Genomic DNA, 21267 nt, shown 5'->3' on the forward strand with positions numbered 1-21267 from the left:
ACCTATCCATATACCTATATATCTGGTCCCTTAGAGTACATTCCAATAACTTTCCCACCACTGATGTCAGGCTTACCAGCCTATCATTTCCTGTTTTTTTTTTAAGAGCCTTTCTGGAACAGTGGAACAACATTAGCGATTCTCCAAACCTCTGGTACCTAAGGATGATTTAAATATTTCTGCTAGGGCCCCTGCAATTTCTGCACTTGCCCCTCCCCCCCCAAAGTATCTGAGGGAACACCTCATCAAACCCTGGGTATTTATCCACTCGAATTTTCCCCAAGACAGTGAACACCTCCCCCTCTGTAATCTGTACAGGGTTCATGAACTCATTGCTGCTTTGCCCCACTCTATAGATTCTATGTCTGATTCCTGAGTAAATACAGACGCAAACAATTCATTTAAGATCTCCCTCATTTCATTTAGCTCCACACGTAGATTACCATTCTGGTCTTCCAAAGTACAAATTTTGTCCCTTGCAATGTTTTTGCTCTTAACATATCTGTAGAATTCCTTAGGGTTCTCCTTCACCTTGTCTGCTAGGGCAACGTCACATGTTCTTTTGGCTCTTTTGATTTCTTAAGTGTTCTCTTTCATTTCTTAAACTCCATAAGTACTTCATTTGTTCCTACCTGCCTATAGCTGCTATGCACCTCCTTTTTTCCTGAACCAGGGCCTCAACATTTCTTGAACTGAAGGTTTCCTAAACCTCTTATCTTTACCTTTTATTCTGAGAGGCACATACAAACTCTGCACTCTCAAAGTTTCACTTCCGAAGGCCTCCCACTTACCAAGTACACCTTTGCCAGAATACAGTCTATCTTAATCCACATGCCAGATTCTTTCTGATACCATCATAATTGGCCTTTCCTTCAATTTATCAATTTAGAATCTCAACCCACAGACCAGACCTACCTTTTTGCATTTTTACTTTGAAACTAATGGCGTTATGGTCACTAGATGAAAACTTTTCACCTCTGCAAACTTCTGTCACCTTCCTTGTCTCATTCCCTAATGAACCACTCCCACAGAACAATGACTGAAACTGTGAGCACACACAAGCATACACAAGCACTCAAATACTTGCACTAACAGAACTTTGTGCATTACTGTGATATTCTGGTGCTGCTGCAACTTATTTTCTGCTACTTATCTATTTAATACTGTTCTTCTATTACTGTCTTATTTTTATCTACCGCTTTATTTAATTGCCTGAGAGGAAGCCAGAGTTTCATTGTACCTACGTAGAATGACAATAAAGATCATTCCATTCCATTCATAGCAGATCAAGCAAGATGCACTCTCTCATTGGGGTTTCTACGCACTAATCAAGGGAACTTTCCTGAATACATTTGACAAACCCTATCTCATCTAGACCTTTTACAGTGTGGGAGTCCCATTCAATGTGTGGAAATTTAAAATCACCTACTAAAAACGACCTTAAGTTTCTAGCAACAGTCTGCGATCTCTCTACACATTTGTTCCTCTAGATCTCGTGGACTGTTGGGCGGTCTGTAATATAGCCCTACTAACATGGTCATACCTTTCTTATTCGTCAGTTCCACCCATAACTCTTCACTAGACGAGTTCTTCAGTCTGTTCTGACTGAGCACTGCTGTGACAATTTCCCTGACAGGTAATGCCATCCCTCCTGCTCTGTCGCATTTAAAACAATGGAACCCCAGAATGTTGAGCTGCCAGTCCTACCCCTCCTGCAACCAAGTCTCACTAATGGCTACAATATCAGAATTTCTGGTGTTGAACCATGTCTTTCCTATACTTCTTGCATTGAAATATGCACAGTTCAGAGCATTAGTTGACCATGTTCAACCTTTTGATTCTTGACTTTGTCCGAGGTCTTAACAATATTTGTCTCTGCCAACTCTCCACTATCAGTTCTGGCACTCTGGCTCCCATCTTCCTGAAACCACCACCCCACCCACCTGGGCCACACTAGCAAACTTTCCCATGAGGATATTAGTCCCCTTCTGGTTCAGGTGCAAACTGTCTCTTCTGTAGAGGCCCCACCTTCCCTGGAAGAGAGCCCAATGATCCAAAAATCTGATCCCCTCCCTCCTACACCGACTCCATAGCCACATGTTAAACTGTATAATCTTCCTGGTTCTGGCCTCTCGAGCACATGGCATGGCTGGCAATCCTGAGATCACAACCCTGGATGTCCTATCCTTCAACATATCACCTAACTACCTGAACTCACTTTGCAGAACATTGTCACTCTTCCTACCCATGTCATTGGTACCCACATAGACCACAGCCTCTGTGTGCTCACCCTCCCACTTAGAAATGCTGAGGACTCGATCCAGCATGTCCCAGACCCTAGCATCCAGGAGGCAACATATCATCCGGGAATCTCACTCTCGTCCACAGAGCCACCTTTCTTTCCCCCTGACTAACAAATCCCCTATCACCACTGCTCGCCTCTTCTCGCTCCTTCCCCACTGAGTCACAGAGGCAGACTCAGTGCCAGATACCCGACCACTGTGGCTTTACTCTGCTAGATCATCCCCCCTCAATGGTATTCAAAGTGGTTACACCTGTTGTTGAGGGGGATGGCCACAGGAGTTCTCTGCACTGGCTCCTTCACTCAGGACACAGGAGACTGGGTGACAGTCAGGAAGGGGACAGGTCACCCAGTCTCCTGTGTCCTACATCTTGGGTGTAACCACTTCCCTATCTGTCCTACTCATCATTCCCTCAGCTTTCTGAATGATCTGGAGTTTATCCACCTCCAGCTCCAACTCCTTAGCGCGGAGTGTCAGAAGCTGCAGCTGGTTGCACTTCTTGCAGTTGTAGTCGTCAGGGACACTGGAGGGCTCTCTGCCTTCCCACATCTCGCTGGAGGAGCATTTAGCTATCCTACCTGGCCCCTCTACTGTTCTAGCTGAGCAAATATAAAGAAAAAAAAACAATAAATAAACCATGGGGGAAAAATCTACCTACAACTTTTTGCTTTCTCTGACTGAAGCCTCACCTTCCTGAAGCCTTAAATAGCTAAAGCCTCAAGATCCCCACTCTAACACTGTCCACTCTGACAATAGCCACTCTGCTTGCCCCTGCCTTTTTAAATTTGTTCTTGCCCATCAATCCCGATCACTGATTGACCGCTGCTGAACACCAGACTGCCACGAGTTGCTGCCTTATGTACTCAATCGGCCAACCTGAGTGAGCTACCCCTTGCCACACTCAGATCTCTGATTGGCCGCTACTCAAAACACTGGAATTGTGAGGCAACAACACTATCTGCAGCGTTGTTTCACAATCTACTCTACTGTAGTCTCCTTAAGTTCGTGCTGACCAACCACGATTAATCTGTGCCTTTCAAAATGCTGGTTTGTACTGTCCGAATGAATTGATTCCAATAATTTAAGCTAATTTACCTGTAATGACTTTATTTCGTCCTTCCTTCATATTTTAAGCAACTAAATAGGACTATACGCACAAACTGCTGTCTGATGAATGGAGGAAAACTGCAGTCTGATAAAGGGTCTTGGCCTTTTATTCCTGTCCATAGAAGATGCCTGACTTGTTGAGTTCCTCCAGCGTTTTGTGTGGGTGGAGAATTGGTTAGCAGACAGGAAGCAAAGAGTGGGAATAAACGGGACCTTTTCAGAATGGCAGGCGGTGACTAGTGGGGTACCGCAAGGCTCAGTGCTGGGACCCCAGTTGTTTACAATATATATTAATGACTTGGATGAGGGAATTAAATGCAGCATCTCCAAGTTTGCGGATGACACGAAGCTGGGTGGCAGTGTTAGCAGTGAGGAGGATGCTAAGAGGATGCAGGGTGACTTGGATAGGTTGGGTGAGTGGGCAAACTCGTGGCAGATGCAATTTAATGTGGATAAATGTGAAGTTATCCACTTTGGTGGCAAAAATAGGAAAACAGATTATTATCTGAATGGTGGCCGATTAGGAAAAGGGGAGGTGCAACGAGACCTGGGTGTCATTATACACCAGTCATTGAAAGTGGGCATGCAGGTACAGCAGGCGGTGAAAAAGGCGAACGGTATGCTGGCATTTATAGCGAGAGGATTCGAGTACAGGAGCAGGGAGGTACTACTGCAGTTGTACAAGGCCTTGGTGAGACCACACCTGGAGTATTGTGTGCAGTTTTGGTCCCCTAATCTGAGGAAAGACATCTTTGCCATAGAGGGAGTACAAAGAAGGTTCACCAGATTGATTCCTGGGATGGCAGGACTTTCATATGAAGAAAGACTGGATGAACTGGGCTTGTACTCGTTGGAATTTAGAAGATTGAGGGGGGATCTGATTGAAACGTATAAGATCCTAAAGGGATTGGACAGGCTAGATGCGGGAAGATTGTTCCCGATGTTGGGGAGGTCCAGAACGAGGGGTCACAGTTTGAGGATAGAGGGGAAGCCTTTTAGGACCGAGATTAGGAAAAACTTCTTCACACAGAGAGTGGTGAATCTGTGGAATTCTCTGCCACAGCAAACTGTTGAGGCCAGTTCATTAGCTAAGTTTAAAAGGAAGTTAGATATGGCCCTTGTGGCTACAGGGGTCAGGGGGTATGGAGGGAAGGCTGGGTTCTGAGTTGGATGATCAGCCATGATCATAATAAATGGCGGTGCAGGCTCGAAGGGCCGAATGGCCTACTCCTGCACCTATTTTCTATGTTTCTATGTTTCTATGTTTTGTGTGTGTGGTACTCTAGATTTCCAGCATCTGCAAAATCTCCTGTGTTTATGAAAACAGCATTACTACTCCTCCAGTCATCAGGCACCAGTTTTTTTTTACCAAGAGTAACTGATATCCAGTCTTCTATCTTCTATTTCCAGTTATCCTTTTCTGTTTTATTTTAATCTATGCTCTGTTCCTGAATTTAGATGCAGTAACAATAAAGTGCTGACACTATATTCCAAGTCAGTAAGCTACCAGTGCCACTGTTCCCATGTACCTGAAGTTGTGGTCTTGGTGGTAGAGATGATGGCTTTCTTTTCCCCTCCATAGATGCTGCCTAACTAGCTGAATTCTGCCAGCATTTTATGTGTGTTGTTTTTTTTAGAGTAGTGAACGGTTTGCCATTTAAATGGGCTGTGTTGCCCGGGATTGTATCAAGCTTATTAAATGTTATTGGCGCCGCACTAGTCCGGGCAAGTAGAGCGCATTCCGATCTGTCCTAACTTGAGCCTTGTTAGATGGTGGCAAGAATTTAAGGTATAAGGGGAAGAGTCACTTTGTCACAGGATAGCCAGCTTCCAAGGTGCTCCTGTAGCCACAATATTGAAGTGACTAGTGCAGCTGAGTTTCTGGTTAGTGGTAACTTCCATTGATCAGTTGATAGTGATAGGCTTGGCATGTGTAATGCCATTAAATGTCAAGAGTAGGTGGTTAGATTCAGAACAGTACCTCTTTCTCTTATATAAAAAAAACTGCTCATATTAAAAAAAACATGTTTTGTTCTCTGTAGAAGTAGTACCTTACAGAACTGGAATCTGTATGTTGGTTTATGTATTTAGAACTAGTTAAAATTCAACGATTGAAGTAAATCACTGTTGACTGTAAATACCCAGTAATCTGTTCTTGTTAGTCACCAAATTAACTATACAACAGCTGCTGGCAAGCGACTTTTTAATTTCTAAAAGATCAAAGTTATGTCAAAAGTAAATGGTAACTGCAAAACTTCATTAACTTCTAGAAGAGCATCAATTCCTTCAAATTATTTAAAACTTCTCTGCTTGCAAAGTCCTGAGTTTTGTTTTCTGCAGAAGCAGAAGTTTATAGAACTTGTTCTTTAGATAAAACCCACCATAGCTAAACAACTGTCTCCCAGATTATTTGCCATTAGAAGAAAAGTGATCTAACATCCTCTGAATACAGCCTTCATTTCTGCTTCCTCTGCTGTTTCCAGTAGAGGAGTTGGGCAGGGGTGGAGATGGCAGATGTTGTTTTCTGCATTTCAACACCAGGTCCATTGGACTAAGCACAAGGAAAGCACCTGGAAATTCATGGTCATCAGGTGAAGTGGAAGTTTAATTTGAGTGTTCTTGGGATAACCCATGATGTAGGATAAGGGAACATGTGCATAACTTAGTTACAAAGCCAATTTCGGAAACTACCTTGGGAACCAGATCCTCAAGAAAAGAAGTAATGCTTGACATGGTCTTCAAAATTCTACAATTGACAAAATACGTTTTGTTATACATGGATGAATTCAATGGGTTTGATTGGGATACATTGTCTTGTATGTTAACAGTGTTAAATTTTACTAATGCAGTAACCATAAACAGCACCTGCTCAGATTTTACGTGGTGCCATTGTCATCCCGTAATGAAATAGGCCCGTTGGCCCAGTGAGCTTGCATGAACCACCAAGCACTGTATTCTTCCCACGTGACCATCAGCTCCTCTCAGATTCCATCCCTTACCTACATAACAGGGGCAATTTACAGTGGTCAGTTAACCCAACAATTTGCATGATTTAGGGAGGTAGGGGAAGCTGAAGCATCTGAAGGAAATTCGGGCAGCTACAGGGTGAGTGTGCAGTCTCCATTGACATGGTGCCAAAGGTCAGGGGTTGACCCTGGATTGCGAGAGCTGTGAACCAGCACCTTTACTAGCTATGCCTCTGCTCAACTGGGTTAGTAAATCTTAGTGTCTGCGGCTTCTTTTCCAAATATCTCCTATTGTTCCCATGAAAGATGTTTCAGGTGCCTTCTACAAGCAATGGATTCCTGACACCAATTTCAACAATGCCTCAAACTGGGACAAAGGGAAAATACCTTGTAAAAATGACAGAATCCTATTTGCTAGTGATAAGGTATGTAAGAATATAATTGTATTACCTTTATTTTTATTTTATATTCAGAGATTATCAAACAAACTTGTGCTGTGCTCTTTTATTTTGCAGCAGTTGTCAGTACTGGTACAAGCCCCCGTTGATTTGATGGAAATGGTAAGAACAGTTCTGTGTCCTGTCAGAGAGTTTGTAAAGCGACAAGTTGAATTTAAAAGTGACTCAACGATAGTACTTCACTGCTGTACTGTGTTATCTAGAATAAGTTATTTTAACTCTGTGTTGAGTCAGTGTATTTGTACAGATGACTGGATAAAGAGAGTGTGTGGGATCATCTAGTTTCTGTCAAAGTTAACATGACGATTGTGAAAAATGGTACTCTCAAGATTATTCCATCAGTATTTCAATCAATGAACTTTCACAACCTGAAACAGCAAAAAGCGAACAGATGGCTTTATAAAGTATGTGGTTCACAAAGAAAGAGAATGGATTACCTTGTCTAAGAATTATTTCCCAATGGAGGAGTCATATTTGTTTAGTTTTTCATTTTTTTTGTGGCTCAGGTTTAGTCGCTGACAGTTCAGAGTGAATTGGTTTGTTCACTGAAAAAAAAGTGCAGACTCGATGAGCCAAATGGTCTCCTTCTATATCGTAAGGAAAAATAAATGTAAGACTATAAGATATAGGAACAAAATTATACCATTTGGCCCATTGGGTTTGCTCTGCCATTTCATTGTGGCTGATCCAATTTTCCTCACAGCCCCATTCTCCTTCTGCCTTCCTGAATCCCTTCAAGTCCCGACCAATCAAGAATCTATCAGCCTCTGCCTTAAATATACATACAGATGGCTGTGGCAAAGAATTCCACAGTTCTACCAATCTCTGGCTCAACAAATTCCTCCTCATCTCCATTCTATGGGCGCCCCTCTATTCTGAGGCTGTCCTCTGGCCTTGGACTCTCCCACCAGACGAAACGTCCTCTCCACATCCGCTCTATTGAGGCCTTTCACCATTTGATAGGTTTCAATGAGGTCACCCCTCATTTGCCTGAATTCCAGTAAATACAGGCCCGGAGCCATTGAACACTCTTCAAATGACAAGTTGTTCAAACCTGGAATCAATTTTGTGAAACTCCTTTGAACCATCACCAGTTTGCGCACATCCTTTCTAAGATAAGGGGCCCAAAGCTGCTCATAATACTCCAAGTGAGGCCTCAACATTACATTCTTGCTTTTATATTCTAGTCCTCTTGAAATGAATGCTAACATTGCATTTGCCTTCTCACCACAGACTCATCCTGCAAATTAACCTTTAGGGAATCCAGCACAAGGACTCACAAGTCCCTTTGCGCCTCAGTTTTTTGTATTTTCTCTCCATTTAGAAAATAGTCAAGCCTTTCATTTCTTCCACCAAAGTGCATGACCATACACTTCCCAACAGTGTATTCAATCTGCCGTTTCTTTGCCCATTCTCCTAATTCATATAAGTGCTTCGGTAGCCTCTCTACTTCCTCAAAACTACCTGCCCCTCCACCTATCTTCTAATAATCTGCAAATATTGCAACAAAGCTATCAATCATCCAAATCATTAATATATAACGTAAAAAGAGTCAGTCCCACCACAGACCCCTGTGGAACACCACTAGTCACCGGCAATCAGCCAGGAAAGACTCCCTTTATTCCCACTCTTTGCCTCCTGCCAGTTAGCCACTGCTTTATCCATGCGAGAATCTTTCCTGTAATACTGTGGGTTTGTAGCTTGTTAAGCAGCCTCATGTGTGGCACCTTGTCAAAGGCCTTCTGAAAATCCAAGTATATAACATCAACTGATTCTCCTTTTTCTATCCTGCTTGTTATTTCTTCAAAGAATTCTCACAGATTTGTCAGGCAAGATTTTGCCTTAAGGAAACCATGCTGACTACGGCCTATTTTATCATGTGCCTCCAAGTACCCCGAAACCATATCCTTAACAATTGACTCCAACATCTTCCAACCACTGAGGTCAGACTAACTTGCCTATAATTTCCATTCTTCTGCATCTCTCCATTCTTGAAGAGTGAAGTGACATTTGCAATTTTCCTCTCTTCTGGAACCAGTATTTCTTGAAAGATCATTACTAATGCCTTCAGGATCTCTTCAGCCATCTTTTTCAGAACTGTGGGGTATACAGAATCTGGTCTAGGTGACTTATCTACCTTCAGACCTTTCAGTTTCCCAAGAACCTTTACTCTAGTTATGGTAACCACATGGACATCATGACCCCTGACACCTGGAACATCCACCATACTGCTCGTGTCTCCCACAGTGAAGACTGATGCAAAATACTTATTGAGTTCATCCCTTATTCCCTTGTCCCCCATTACTACCTCTCCAGCAGCATTTTCCAGTGGTCTGATAGCTGTTCACACCTCTCTTTTACACTTTATATATCAGAAGAAACTTTTGGTATCCTCTTTAATATTGTTGGCTAGTTTACTTTTGTATTCCGTCTTTAAATTCTTACTAACTTTTTAGTTACCTTCTGTTGGTATTTGAAAGCTTCCCAATCCTCTAATTTCCCATTAATTTTTGGTCTAGTATGTGTCCTCTCTTTGGCATTTATGTTGGCTTTGACTTCTCTTGTTAGCCACAGTTGTGTCATCTTGCCTTAGAACAGGGGTCCCCAACCTTTTTTGCACGGTGGATCAGTTTAATATTGACAATATTCTTGCGGACCGGCCGACCGGTGAGGGGGGGGGGCTGTTCAAGTAGGGTTACACTCACCTCAACATGTCTTTTACAGTTAGGGTTGCCAACTTTCTCACTCCCAAATAAGGGACAAAAGTAGTAGTCAAATATGGGACACATGTGTTTACCCCGAGAAAGACTACCATGACCGTGAAGCCGTACGCAGGCACCTGTGTGCACATGCGTGATGTGCACATGCGTGATGTGCGCATGCGTGATGTGCGCATGCGTGATGTGCGCATGCGTGATGTGCCGATTTTTTCACCACAGATTGGTTTTGTCTTAATCTTCCCGACTACACTTTACATACATTATTTCTACTTTATATAGGCTGTGTATTTATCATATCATTCCTGCTTTTACTGTATGTTAGTTTTATTTAGGTCTTATGTGTTATTTGGTATGTTTTGGTAGGTTATGTTTGGGTCTGGGAACGCTCAAAAATTTTTCCCATATAAAGTAATGGTAATTGCTTCTTCGCTTTATGCCATTTCGGCATGAAAGGTTTCATAGGAACGCTCTACCTTAGTGGGGGAAATACGAGACAATGGCAGTCCCGTATGGGACAGACAAATTTAGCCCAATATATGGGATGTCCCGGCAAATACGGGACAGTTGGCAACCCTATGGTCAAGTTGTACAGTGCTTGACAGGGAACGAGGAAAGGTGCAGCTGACTCATATCGTTTCCTCGCGGCCCGGTAACACATGCTTTGCGGCCCGGTGGTTGGAGACCGCTGCCTTAGAATTCTTCTTCCTCTTTGAGATGTATATATCCTGTGTCTTCCGAATTGCTTCCAGAAATTCCAGCCACTGTTGCTCTGCTGTCATCCCTGCCAGTGTTCTTTTCAAATCAACTCTGTCCAACTCCTCTCTCATGCCTTTGTAATTCCTTTTACTCCACTGTAATATTGACACATCTGACGTTAGTTTCTCCTTCTCTAATTTCAGGGTGCATTCAATCCTATTATGGTGACCTTCTCCTAAGGGTTCATTTACCTTGAGCTCGTTAAATGATTCTGTTTCATTGCACAACACCCAATTTGTAGGAGATAAGCCTCTAGTGCGCTCAATCGCGAGCTGCTCTAAAAAGCCATCTCATAGGCATTCTAGAAATCCCCCCTCTTGGAATCCAGTACCAACCCGATTTTTTTTTTTCCAGTCTACCCGCATATTGAAATCCCCCATGACTGTTTGTAAAATTGCCCTTTTGGTATACATTTTCTATCTCCCATTGTAGTTTGTAGACCACACCCTTACTACTGTTAGGGGGACTGTATATAACTCCCATTAGGGTCTTATTACTCTTGCAGTTCCTTAGCACTATACACAATGTTTAAACACCTTCCAACCCTATTTCATCTCTTTCTAATAACTTGATTTCATTTTTCACCAATAGAGCAACGCCACCCTCTCTGTTCTCCTGCCTGTCTTTTTGCTACAATGTGTATCCTTGGACATTAAACTCCCATCTATAATCTTCTATCAGGCATGATTCAATGACGCCTACAACATCATACGTGCCAATCTGTAACCGTGCTACAAGTTCATCAACCTTATTCCATTTACTGCACACATTTATATATAACACCTTCAGTCCTGTATTCACCCTTTTCTATTTTGTCCACCTTTTACCTTGCAACTCATCCTGTTGACTGCAATTTTGCCCCATCGTCAGCCTCTCCCTGCTAGGACTCTCACTACACATTGCTTATTGTAAGCCAACTACCCCAGCCTCAGCACTATCACTGTGGTTCCCATCCTGCTGCCAAATTAGATTAAACACACCCAAACAAATCTAAACAACCTGCCTGCAAGGATATCGGACCCCCTCAGGTTCAGGTGTAGCCCGTCCCTTTTGTACAGACCCGTCCCTTTTGCACAGACCCGTCCCTTTTGAATATCCTGTGGAAACTAAAACAGAGAAGTTGTACTGGGTGTAAAAGAACTGGCAAATTAAATATTTTGTATCGATGTTCACTACAAAAGACACATTAAAGGTAAAGCTGGTGCTGAAGGAAGATAACAGTAGTATTATCACTCAATGTAAAATACAACAGATATTCAGGTGTATGACAGACCTGATGGAACTCTGTGCAGCAATCTAAGAGGTGGCTGCAAACCTTGCACATGGACCAGTGTTGGTCTCACAGAAATTCATTGATTGTGAAACATTGGCAGCATATTAGAACTAATAACTGTAAAACTGGTATTTAAAGAGGGAGAAGACTGAATATAGAACTGAAGAGTGGTCAGCCGTGCACTTGCTGTTAGTAAAATGCTGGAATCCATCATTAGGGATGCTTAAAAGATCCTGTAAATTCTAGTTTGTTTAGGCGGAGGTTGTATTGTGTTATTGAAGAAGTCATGTCAGAGTAATAGAATGGAGCTTTTTCTGAATATAACTGGCATGGTAAATGGGGGAAACCAATATGTTTTCAAAAGACATTTGATAAGGGACCATATTGAAATATTATTAATAATGAGTCCACAGGGTTGACTGAGGTTTAGAGTTGGACATTAGCACTGATAGAATTTGTGAAGGTCAGAAAATGGTAGGAATAAATGCATAATTTTTGGGTTGGCAAACTATTACTAAATGGATGCCAAAAGAGGGTCTTTTCAAAGATTCAAAGTACATTTATTATCAATGTGTGTATGCAGTATAGAACCCTAATATCCATCTTCTCACAGACAGCCATGAAACAAAGAAAACCATGGGACCCATTCAGAGAAAACACCAAACCCCCCGCACACAAAAGAAAAGAACAAATCTTACAAATACCAAAAAAAACTGAGCAAAAAAACACAAAATATAAATGATCAACCACAAAGTCAATGAAACAGCTGGGGAATGTTTGAGCTTCAGCTCAGTTCAATCCGGTCAAGTGCTGTGCCATCCACTGACCACAGGCCACAGAGCAAGTTCACCCTGATTAACATCGCACAAAGTAGCAATGAAAAGCAGCAACCAGAAACCACTAACTCAGCGCAATATGAACAGCAGAGTCCAGTCCATCAAGTCGATCAAACCTTGCCCCAGACCCAAGACTCCAGCACCATCCTTCAGCTGTATTAATCACCAAAAAGAAAAGATTTAGTGGTGGCTTTTCTAAGTTTGCTGATGTTGCAGAGGAGGAAACTACAAAAGGTCTGTGACTTGATACATTGAAGTTAAGTAAGTGGGCAAAAGTTATCACTCAGAAAAATGTGAAGTTATGAAATTTGTAGGAAGAATTGAAAAACAATATTTTAAATGGGTGAGAAACCAGTAAACACTGGTGCACAGAAAGATTTTAGTGCACTGCTGCGTGATTTGCAAAAGGTATATTATATTTTATGCAATAGGATTAAAATGAAATTAAGTGATAATGTCTTCCTAAGACTGTATAGGGCTAAAGTGACATTTGGTGTGTGTCTATAGAATTTACTTGAAGATTACGGGGTAGATTTATGTATTAGACAGATTCCTGGGATGAGACCATAATCCTTTGAGGAGGGATTGTTTAATATTTATTTACAGTCAATGCAATTTATGAAGGGTAGAGGTGGTCACATTGATTTAAGATTCTAAGAAGGGTTGATGGACTGGATGGTAAGTGGCCCTGTAGCTTGAGGAGAGTCTAGACTTGGGAGAAGACCATTTAGGATTTTGGTGAGGACATTATTTCTTTTTAGATTTCTGCACCTCAGAGGATTATGGTTGTTCAGTGACTAAATATATTCAAAGTTGAAATTAAGGTGCAAGGAAATAAGGGAGAAAGATCTTGAGAGGTTCTGTGCCCAAAAAGTTGCGATTATTTCTGATGTTTTTATGCTGCACTTGAAGTATGTTAGATACCTTCTGTAGGCAGCATTGGCAATTTTTGAGGTTTGCTACACTTCATTCCTTGTTTATTTTTTAAGTGTTCACAGAAGACTGGGTCTAAAGTCTAAAAATTAGTACATCTCCTCTAACTTTCACATTCACACCAAGGATAAAACACATTCTACGAGCATGCTGATTATTGGAGGACTTTATTATGGAAAATGCTGAAGAAAAGCTTTGGTGTTTTGCTGGTAGCATAACTTGTAATTACATTGAAAGCGCGAGTTATCCTTCTATCAGATTTTAATGAGATATGCTAGATTTGAATTTGATTGAATTGACCACACCTTTACCTCAATATATTCTGAAATGACTAAAACTTGTTTGAGCAGGTCAGCAGATTCTAGCAGAATTATAGACTGGAAATGTATTAGGAAAACATCTTAGTCCAAGGTCTATGTTACAACACGATGCTCATTACAGCTTTGTAGGCACGCTGGCCTGAAGTGACAGAACTTGTACAGGCAAGAGAATGATTAACTCTTCAGTGGTAAATCAGATTTCAGTTTATTATTCATCCATCCCTAATTCGCTTTGTTGAAACACGGGGTTTTTATGCTTCTCACTCATCATGTCACTAATTCAATCCTCCTCCTCACCGATTGTCTCAGGCTGAACCAGACTATTTGGAGCTTCAGCATGCACTGACTTCATGGGCTACTCTATCACAAAGACTACCTACTGCACCGAGGAGTGGGAGTGGATAATTTGGCCTCTTGAACCTCTTCCACCATCCAATCAAATCATGGACTTTCTAGACTCACCTTCTCCCCACATCCCTTAATAGCTTGGGTTCAGTAAGCTTTTTCTTTTAACATTAGCAGCTAACAAAGCATCAATTTCTCTTTGTGGAAATATATTCCAAGCTTCTATTCCTTTCAATGCCTGGAAATGTTTGCAAACTTCACACCTGGCTGTACTTTTTTTCTAATCTTTGGTCACTGCACACAATCAGCAGTGATTGTCTCCTTTGACTATCTCTCTCCTTTGACCTTTTCAGTTTCTAGTTGTATACTGAAAACATAACCTAATTCACCTCCTAACATCCTAAATTCCAAACTGCTACCATGGTGTCTGTAATCTCTCTTCCCAGTTAAATCCAGTTATCACTGGTTAATGCTTATTCAAGGCCATTTTGCTTTCCTAAAGTTCACAGTGCATGAGGTATGGTTTAACCAGGATGTGTTATAACTGTAGCTACACTTATCTGGCTAATGACACTACTCCAACACATGTCTTCATCACCCTTGGAGTCAGCAGTTTTCTTTGGCCGGTCTCCCATCCTTCTGGCTCTGTAAATTTCAGCTCAGTTAAAGCACCACTGCCTTTATCCTGCTCTGCACCAAGCCTTCCTCTGCCATAATGCTTGTTCTTCCTGGTTTACACAGACTCCAGTCCATTGAAACCAAAAGTTTAAACTATTTATCCCTGAATATGAAGGGCTTCAAACCCTTGTCCTGCATGATCTCTGTTCTTCTTCCAGTACAACATGCTTATGTAATGTACGTGCTTGAAGCATTGAAATCAGGTGAACCCCTGAATCAATTCCGTCCTTTCCATGTCAACCCCTCTTCCCCAATCCTAGTGCTACCCCTCATCTTGATTGCACATGCTAAAATTCCCCCCTTAAACCCTTCTATTTCTCCATTCCCATTGCTACTTTAACACTCGTTTTGAAACTGACATTTACTAAGTGTTTGTTCATGCACTTCTTTCATTTAGTGTGGATTCTTCTGTCTGATTTTTGCAGCAGAATTATCCTGTTTTATTTTAGAAGAAATCAAGAACACAGGAAAATAGAAGGCAGCCAGAAAACCCCTTAAGCCCGTATTCTCTCTCCCACCACCATCCCTTTTTTAATATGATCATGGCTGATCTATGCTGTGCTTAACTCCTTTTCAATGCAAGTTCCATATAGTCCTCAATTCCTCAGTCTTTCAAAATATTTACTTATCTCCATCATAAAAATCTCCAATGATCTGGCCTGCACCACCCTTGTGAACAGAATTGTAGAGGTTTACTACAATGTGATTTAAAAAAATTTCTACACAGATCAGTTTTTAATGACCAGTTCCTTATCTTGTAAGTATGTTCCCTTGTTCAAGACTTCCCATTGTTGCAAAGGTCTCAGTATTATCCTGTAAAATGTTCTTAGAATCCTCAATGTTTGAAGAAGGTCACCTTTCATTTATTTAAACTCTAAGAAATAGCGATCCAGACTCTTTGGCTTGAGATGATAGGCCAATCCTCTTATCCCAGGAGCAAGATTGGTGAAACTCCTCTGGACTGCTTCAAGTACAAGATAGCGCCAATGATCGTCAGTGACGTTCTGTGGGCTGCAGACAACAGTTCTAAATATACTTCTAAATATACCTTTTTCAATTACTCTCCCTGCAGTCTGCAGCATGTACTTTCCCTCTATGCGATGTGCTTTTAAATGAACTTAATGATTTTCCAATTTCATGATCGCCTGAAGGACTCAGCTGACCAGGTGTGTTTGGCACCGTTAAACAGACGAAGACTCATTGCCTTGGCCGGAAGTGAGGCAGGAGGGGGACTCCAAGCTGGGCTGAAATGCAGTGGGATGAGGCCCCTCTTCCCAGCATCTTACTGGCAAATGTGTAGTCACTGGAGAACAAAACTGAGGACCTGCGGACAAGATTGCTGTATTGGAGAGAAATGAGAGACTGTTGACTTCTATGTTTGACTGAAACATGGCTTTCTCCCAGCATCACACACAAAATGCTGGAGGAAGTCAGCAGGCCAGGCAGCATCTGACATTCTACCAGCATGCCAGATACAGCAGTCAGACCTGAATGGACTGTTTATAGAATGGACTGAACCGTTGATTTGGAAAAGGCAAAAGGAGATGGCATGTGTTTCATGATCAACTCTCAGTGGTGCCTTGTGCGGCGGTTTTCTCAGACTCAAGTTCCGCCGATTTGGAACACCTAACAGCCAAATGCTATCCATTTTATTTACCTAGGGAGTTTTCATCCGAGATTCTCACCAGAGTTGACATACCACCAGCTGCTGGCTATAATCAATTGCTCGCGATACTACATGATGCTTTCTCCAAACAAGAAACAAGACTCATTTCAAATCATAGTTGGAGACTTCAACCAGGCTTGTTTGAAGAAAATCCTGCCCAATTATCATCCGCATATAGCCTGTAGCACCAGAGTTTCCAAAACACTCGACCATTGTTATACTTGGATAAGGAATGCCCACTGTTCCATGCCCAGAATAAACTTCAGTAAATCAGATCACTTGGCTGTCTTTCTCCTACCTGCAGGATAAAGAGTAACGTTCCAGAGATTAGGATAACAAAGAGGTGGTCACGGGAGGTAGAGGAGCGGCTATGGGATTGCTCTGAGTCAGTGGACAGGGCCAAAGACTCATCTGTGGATCTCAGTGAGTACACCATGGTTGTAATGGGCATTAGCAAAACGCTGTAGATGAGTGTTCCACCACAAAATCATTCAGCGTCTTTCCCAATCAGAAGCTCTAAAGAACAATGAGATCCAAAATTTGTTGAGAAGCTGATCTGAGGCATTCATGTCTGGTGACCAAGAAAGTTACAAGAGGTCCAGATACAACCTCTGGAAAGTGATTTCACATGCGAAGTAGCAATTCTGGACCAAAGTTGAATCAACAAAGGATGCTTGACAGTCGTGCCAGGGCTTGAATGTTATCACCTCTTATAAAGTTAAATCGAGTGAGTTTGGCGACACGGGCTTCACTTCCAGATGAGATCAATGCCTTTTATGCTCACTTTGACTGTCAAAATATAGAGAAGCCATCATAAACTCCCACATCCCCCAATGATCCTGTGATTTCCGTGTTTGAAGCCGATATGCAAGCAGTCTTCAGAAGGGGGAACCCGTGAAAAGTGCCTAGCACAGATGAGGTACCTGGGCAAGTACTAAAGGCCTGTGATGATCAACTGGCTGGAGTGTTCACTGAGATCTTTAACCTCTTGCTTCGGCAGTGTGTTGTAACCCCCCTGCTCCAAGCAGGCTTCAATTATACCAGTGCCAAGAAAAGTGTGATTCCTGCCTCAATGATCATCGCCCAGTAGCATTTACATCCACAAACATTCTACAGATGTGTGGTGGAGAGTACATTGACTGGCTGCATCACAACATGGTATGGAAACACCAATGCCCTTAAACAGAAAATACTACAAGAAGTGGTGGATAATGCCCAGTCCATCGTGGGTAAAGCCCTCCCTAGCATTCAGCACATCTATGTGAAACACTGTCACAGGAAAGCAGCATCCCTTATCAGGAACTCTGGCCACCCAGGACATAGAAACATAGAAAACAGGTGCAGGAGTAGGCCTTTTGGCCTTTCGAGCCAGCACTGCCATTCATTACGATCATGGCTGATCATCCAACTCAGAACCCTATACCTGCCTTCTCTCCATACCCGCTGATCCTTTAGCCACAAGGGCCTTATCTAACTCCTTCTTAAATATAGCCAATGAACTGGCCTCAACTGTTTCCCGTGGCAAAGAATTCCACAGATTCACCACTCTCTGTGTGAAGAAGTTTTTCCTCATCTCGGTCCTAAAAGGCTTCCCCTTTATCCTCAAACTGTGACCCCTTGTTCTGGACTTCCCCAACATCGGGAACAATCTTCCTGCATCTAGCCTGTCCAATCCCTTTAGAATTTTATATGTTTCAATAAGATCCCCCCTCAATCTTCTAAATTCCAGTGAGTATAAGCCTAGTCAATCCAATCTTTCATCATATGAAAGTCCTGCCATCCCAGGAATCAACCTGGTGAACCTTCTTTGTACTCCCCCATGGCAAGAATGTCTTTCCTCAGATTAGGGGACCAAAACTGCACACAATACTCCAGGTGTGGTCTCACCAAGGCCTTGTACAACTGCAGTAGTACCTCCTTGCTCCTGTACTTGAATCCTCTTGCTATGAATGCCAGCATACCATTCGCCTTTTTCACCGCCTGCTGTACCTGCATGCCCACTTTCAATGACTGGTGTACAATGACACCCAGGTCTCGTTGCACCTCCCCTTTTCCTAATTGGCCACCATTCAGATAATAATCTGTTTCCCTGTTCTTGCCACCAAAGTGGATAACCTCACATTTATCCACATTAAATTACATCTGCCATGAATTTGCCCACTCACCTAACCTATCCAAGTCACCCTGCATCCTCTGAGCGTCCTCCTCACAGCTAACACTGCCGCCCAGCTTCGTGTCATCCGCAAACTTGGAGATGCTGCATTTAATTCCCTCATCCAAGTCATTAATATATATTGTAAACAACTGGGGTCCCAGCACTGAGCATTGCAGTACCCCACTAGTCACTGCCTGCCATTCTGAAAATGTCCCACTTATTCCCACTCTTTGCTTCCTGTCTGCCAACCAATTCTCTATCCACATCAATACCATACCCCCAATACCGTGTGCTTTAAGTTTGCACACTAATCTCCTCTGTGGGACCTTGTCAAAAGCCTTTTGAAAATCCAAGTATACCACATCCACTGGTTCACTCTACTAGTTACATCCTCAAAAAATTCTATGAGATTTGTCAGACATGATTTTCCTTTCACAAATCCATGCTGACTTTGTCCAATGATTCACTGCTTTCCAAATGTGTTGTTATCACATCTTTGATAACTGATTCTAGCATTTTCCCCACCACCGATGTCAGGCTCACCGGTCTATAATTCCCCAGTTTCTCTCTCCCTCCTTTTTTTAAAAAGCGGGGTTACATTAGCCACCCTCCAATCCTCAGGAACTAATCCAGAATCTAAAGAGTTTTGAAAAATTATCACTAATGCATCCACTATTTCTTGGGCTACTTCCTTAAGCACCCTGGGATGCTGACCATCTGGCCCTGGGATTTATCTGCCTTCAATCCCTTCAATTTACCTAACACCACTTCCCTACTAACATGTATTTCCCTCAGTTCCTCCATCTCACTCAACCCTCGATCCCTTACTATTTCCGGAAGATTATTTATGTCCTCCTTAGTGAAGACAGAACCAAAGTAGTTATTCAAGTGGTCTGCCATGTCGTTGTTCCCCATGATCAATTCATCTGTTTCTGACAGTAAGGGATCTACATTTGTCTTAACCAATCTTTTTCTTTTCACATATCTATAAAAGCTTTTATAGTCAGTTTTTATGTTCCCTGCCAGCTTTCTCTCATAATTTCTTTTCCCTTTCCTAATTAAGCCCTTTGTCCTCCTCTGCTGGACTCTGAATTTCTCCCAGTCCTCAGGTGAGCTGCTTTTTCTGGCTAATTTGTATGTTTCTTCTTTGGAATTGATACTATCCCTAATTTCCCTTGTCACCCACGGATGCACTACCTTCCCTGGTTTATTCTTTTGCCAAACTGGGATGAACAATTGTCATAGTTCATCCATGCGATCTTTAAATGCTTGCCATTGCATATCCACCGTCAATCCTTTAAGTGTCATTTGCCAGTCTATCTTAGCTAATTCACATCTCATACCTTCAAAGTTACCCTTCTTTAAGTTCAGAACCTTTGTTTCTGAATTAACTATGTCACTCTCCATCTTAATGAGGAATTCCACCATATTATGGTCACTCTTACCCAAGGGTCCTCTCACGACAAGATTGCTAATTAACCCTTCCTCATTGCTCAATACCCAGTCTAGAATAGTCTGCTCTCTAGTTGGTTCCTCGACATGTTTGTTCAGAAAACCATCCCGCATACATTCCAAGAAATCCTCATCCTCAGCACTCTTATCAATTTGGTTCGCCCAATCTATATGTAGATTGAAGTCACCCATTATAACTGCTTATGAACGCAGCAGGCCAGGCAGCATCTCTAGGAAGAGGTGCAGTCGACGTTTCAGGCCGAGACTGCCTGGCCCTCTTCCTAGAGATGCTGCCTGACCCTCTTCCTAGAGATGCTGCCTGGCCCTCTTCCTAGAGATGCTGCCTGGCCTGCTGCGTTCACCAGCAACTTTTATGTGTGTTGCTTGAATTTCCAGCATCTGCAGAATTCCTGTTGTTTGCATTATAACTGCTGTTCCTTTATTGCACGCATTTCTAATTTCCTGGTTAATGCCATCCCCAACCTCACTACTACTGTTAGGTGGCCTGTACACAACTCCCACCAGCGTTTTCTGCCCCTTAGTGTTATGCACTTCTCACTGCTGCCATCAGGAAAATGGAACAGGAGCCAGAGGACTCACACCACCAGGTTCAGGAGCAGTTATTACCCCTCAACCATCAGGCTCTCGAACCAAAGGAGATAACTTCACTCAACTTCATTTGCCCCATCATTGAAATGTTCCCACAACCAAAAGACTCACTTTCAAGAATTCTTCATCTCATGTTTTTGGTATTTATTACTTATTTATTATTATTTCTTCTTTTTGTGTTTGCACAGTTTGTTTTCTGCACTGTGGTTCAACACCCTAGTTGGGTAGTCTTTCACTGATTCTGTTATGGTTATTATTCTATCGATTTATTCAATATGCCCACAAGGAAATGAATCTCTGGTTTGTATATAGTGACATATACATACTTCGATAATAAATTGACTTTGATTAAAATTTACTTGGAACTTATTCCAATGCTATTCTATCTAGCATTAGTTCGGAGGTCCAAAACTGTGCACAGTATTTCAGGAATGGCCTTACCAATGCCCCATACAATTATAACAAAACCACCCTACATTAAAGTATGCTCTTTGCCTTCTTACCTACCTGTTGAACCTGTTTTTTAACTTATTGTGACTCATGCAGTCGAACACTTAAGTTGTTCTTTACTTCATTCATTCCCATCCCTCTGCATTTAGATAACAATTTGTCTTGTTTCCTCTTATCAAACAGCATGACCTCACACTTTCCTACATTAAAATCCAAGTGCCAGATATTGCCCAGTCACTC

General features: G+C 42.2%; 1 protein-coding gene across 3 annotated transcripts in view; it reads left to right on the forward strand.

Annotated features, from left to right (window-relative positions):
• The window catches only part of amn (amnion associated transmembrane protein), a 63467-nt gene that overhangs the window by 4106 nt on the left and 38094 nt on the right, over positions 1-21267 (forward strand). Inside the window, exons 2-3 of one of the 3 annotated variants that reach the window (XM_063047625.1) lie at positions 6683-6801; positions 6892-6936. The exons of 1 other annotated variant lie outside the window; for it this stretch is intronic. In XM_063047625.1, coding sequence (XP_062903695.1) covers positions 6683-6801; positions 6892-6936 — 164 coding nt within the window. Of the gene's footprint in view, positions 1-6682; positions 6802-6891; positions 6937-12340; positions 12654-21267 lie in introns of those variants that run through there. One more of the 3 variants, XM_063047630.1, reaches the window with a different exon arrangement.

Source organism: Mobula hypostoma, chromosome 1 (assembly GCF_963921235.1).
Source record: "Mobula hypostoma chromosome 1, sMobHyp1.1, whole genome shotgun sequence".
NCBI lineage: Eukaryota > Metazoa > Chordata > Chondrichthyes > Myliobatiformes > Myliobatidae > Mobula > Mobula hypostoma.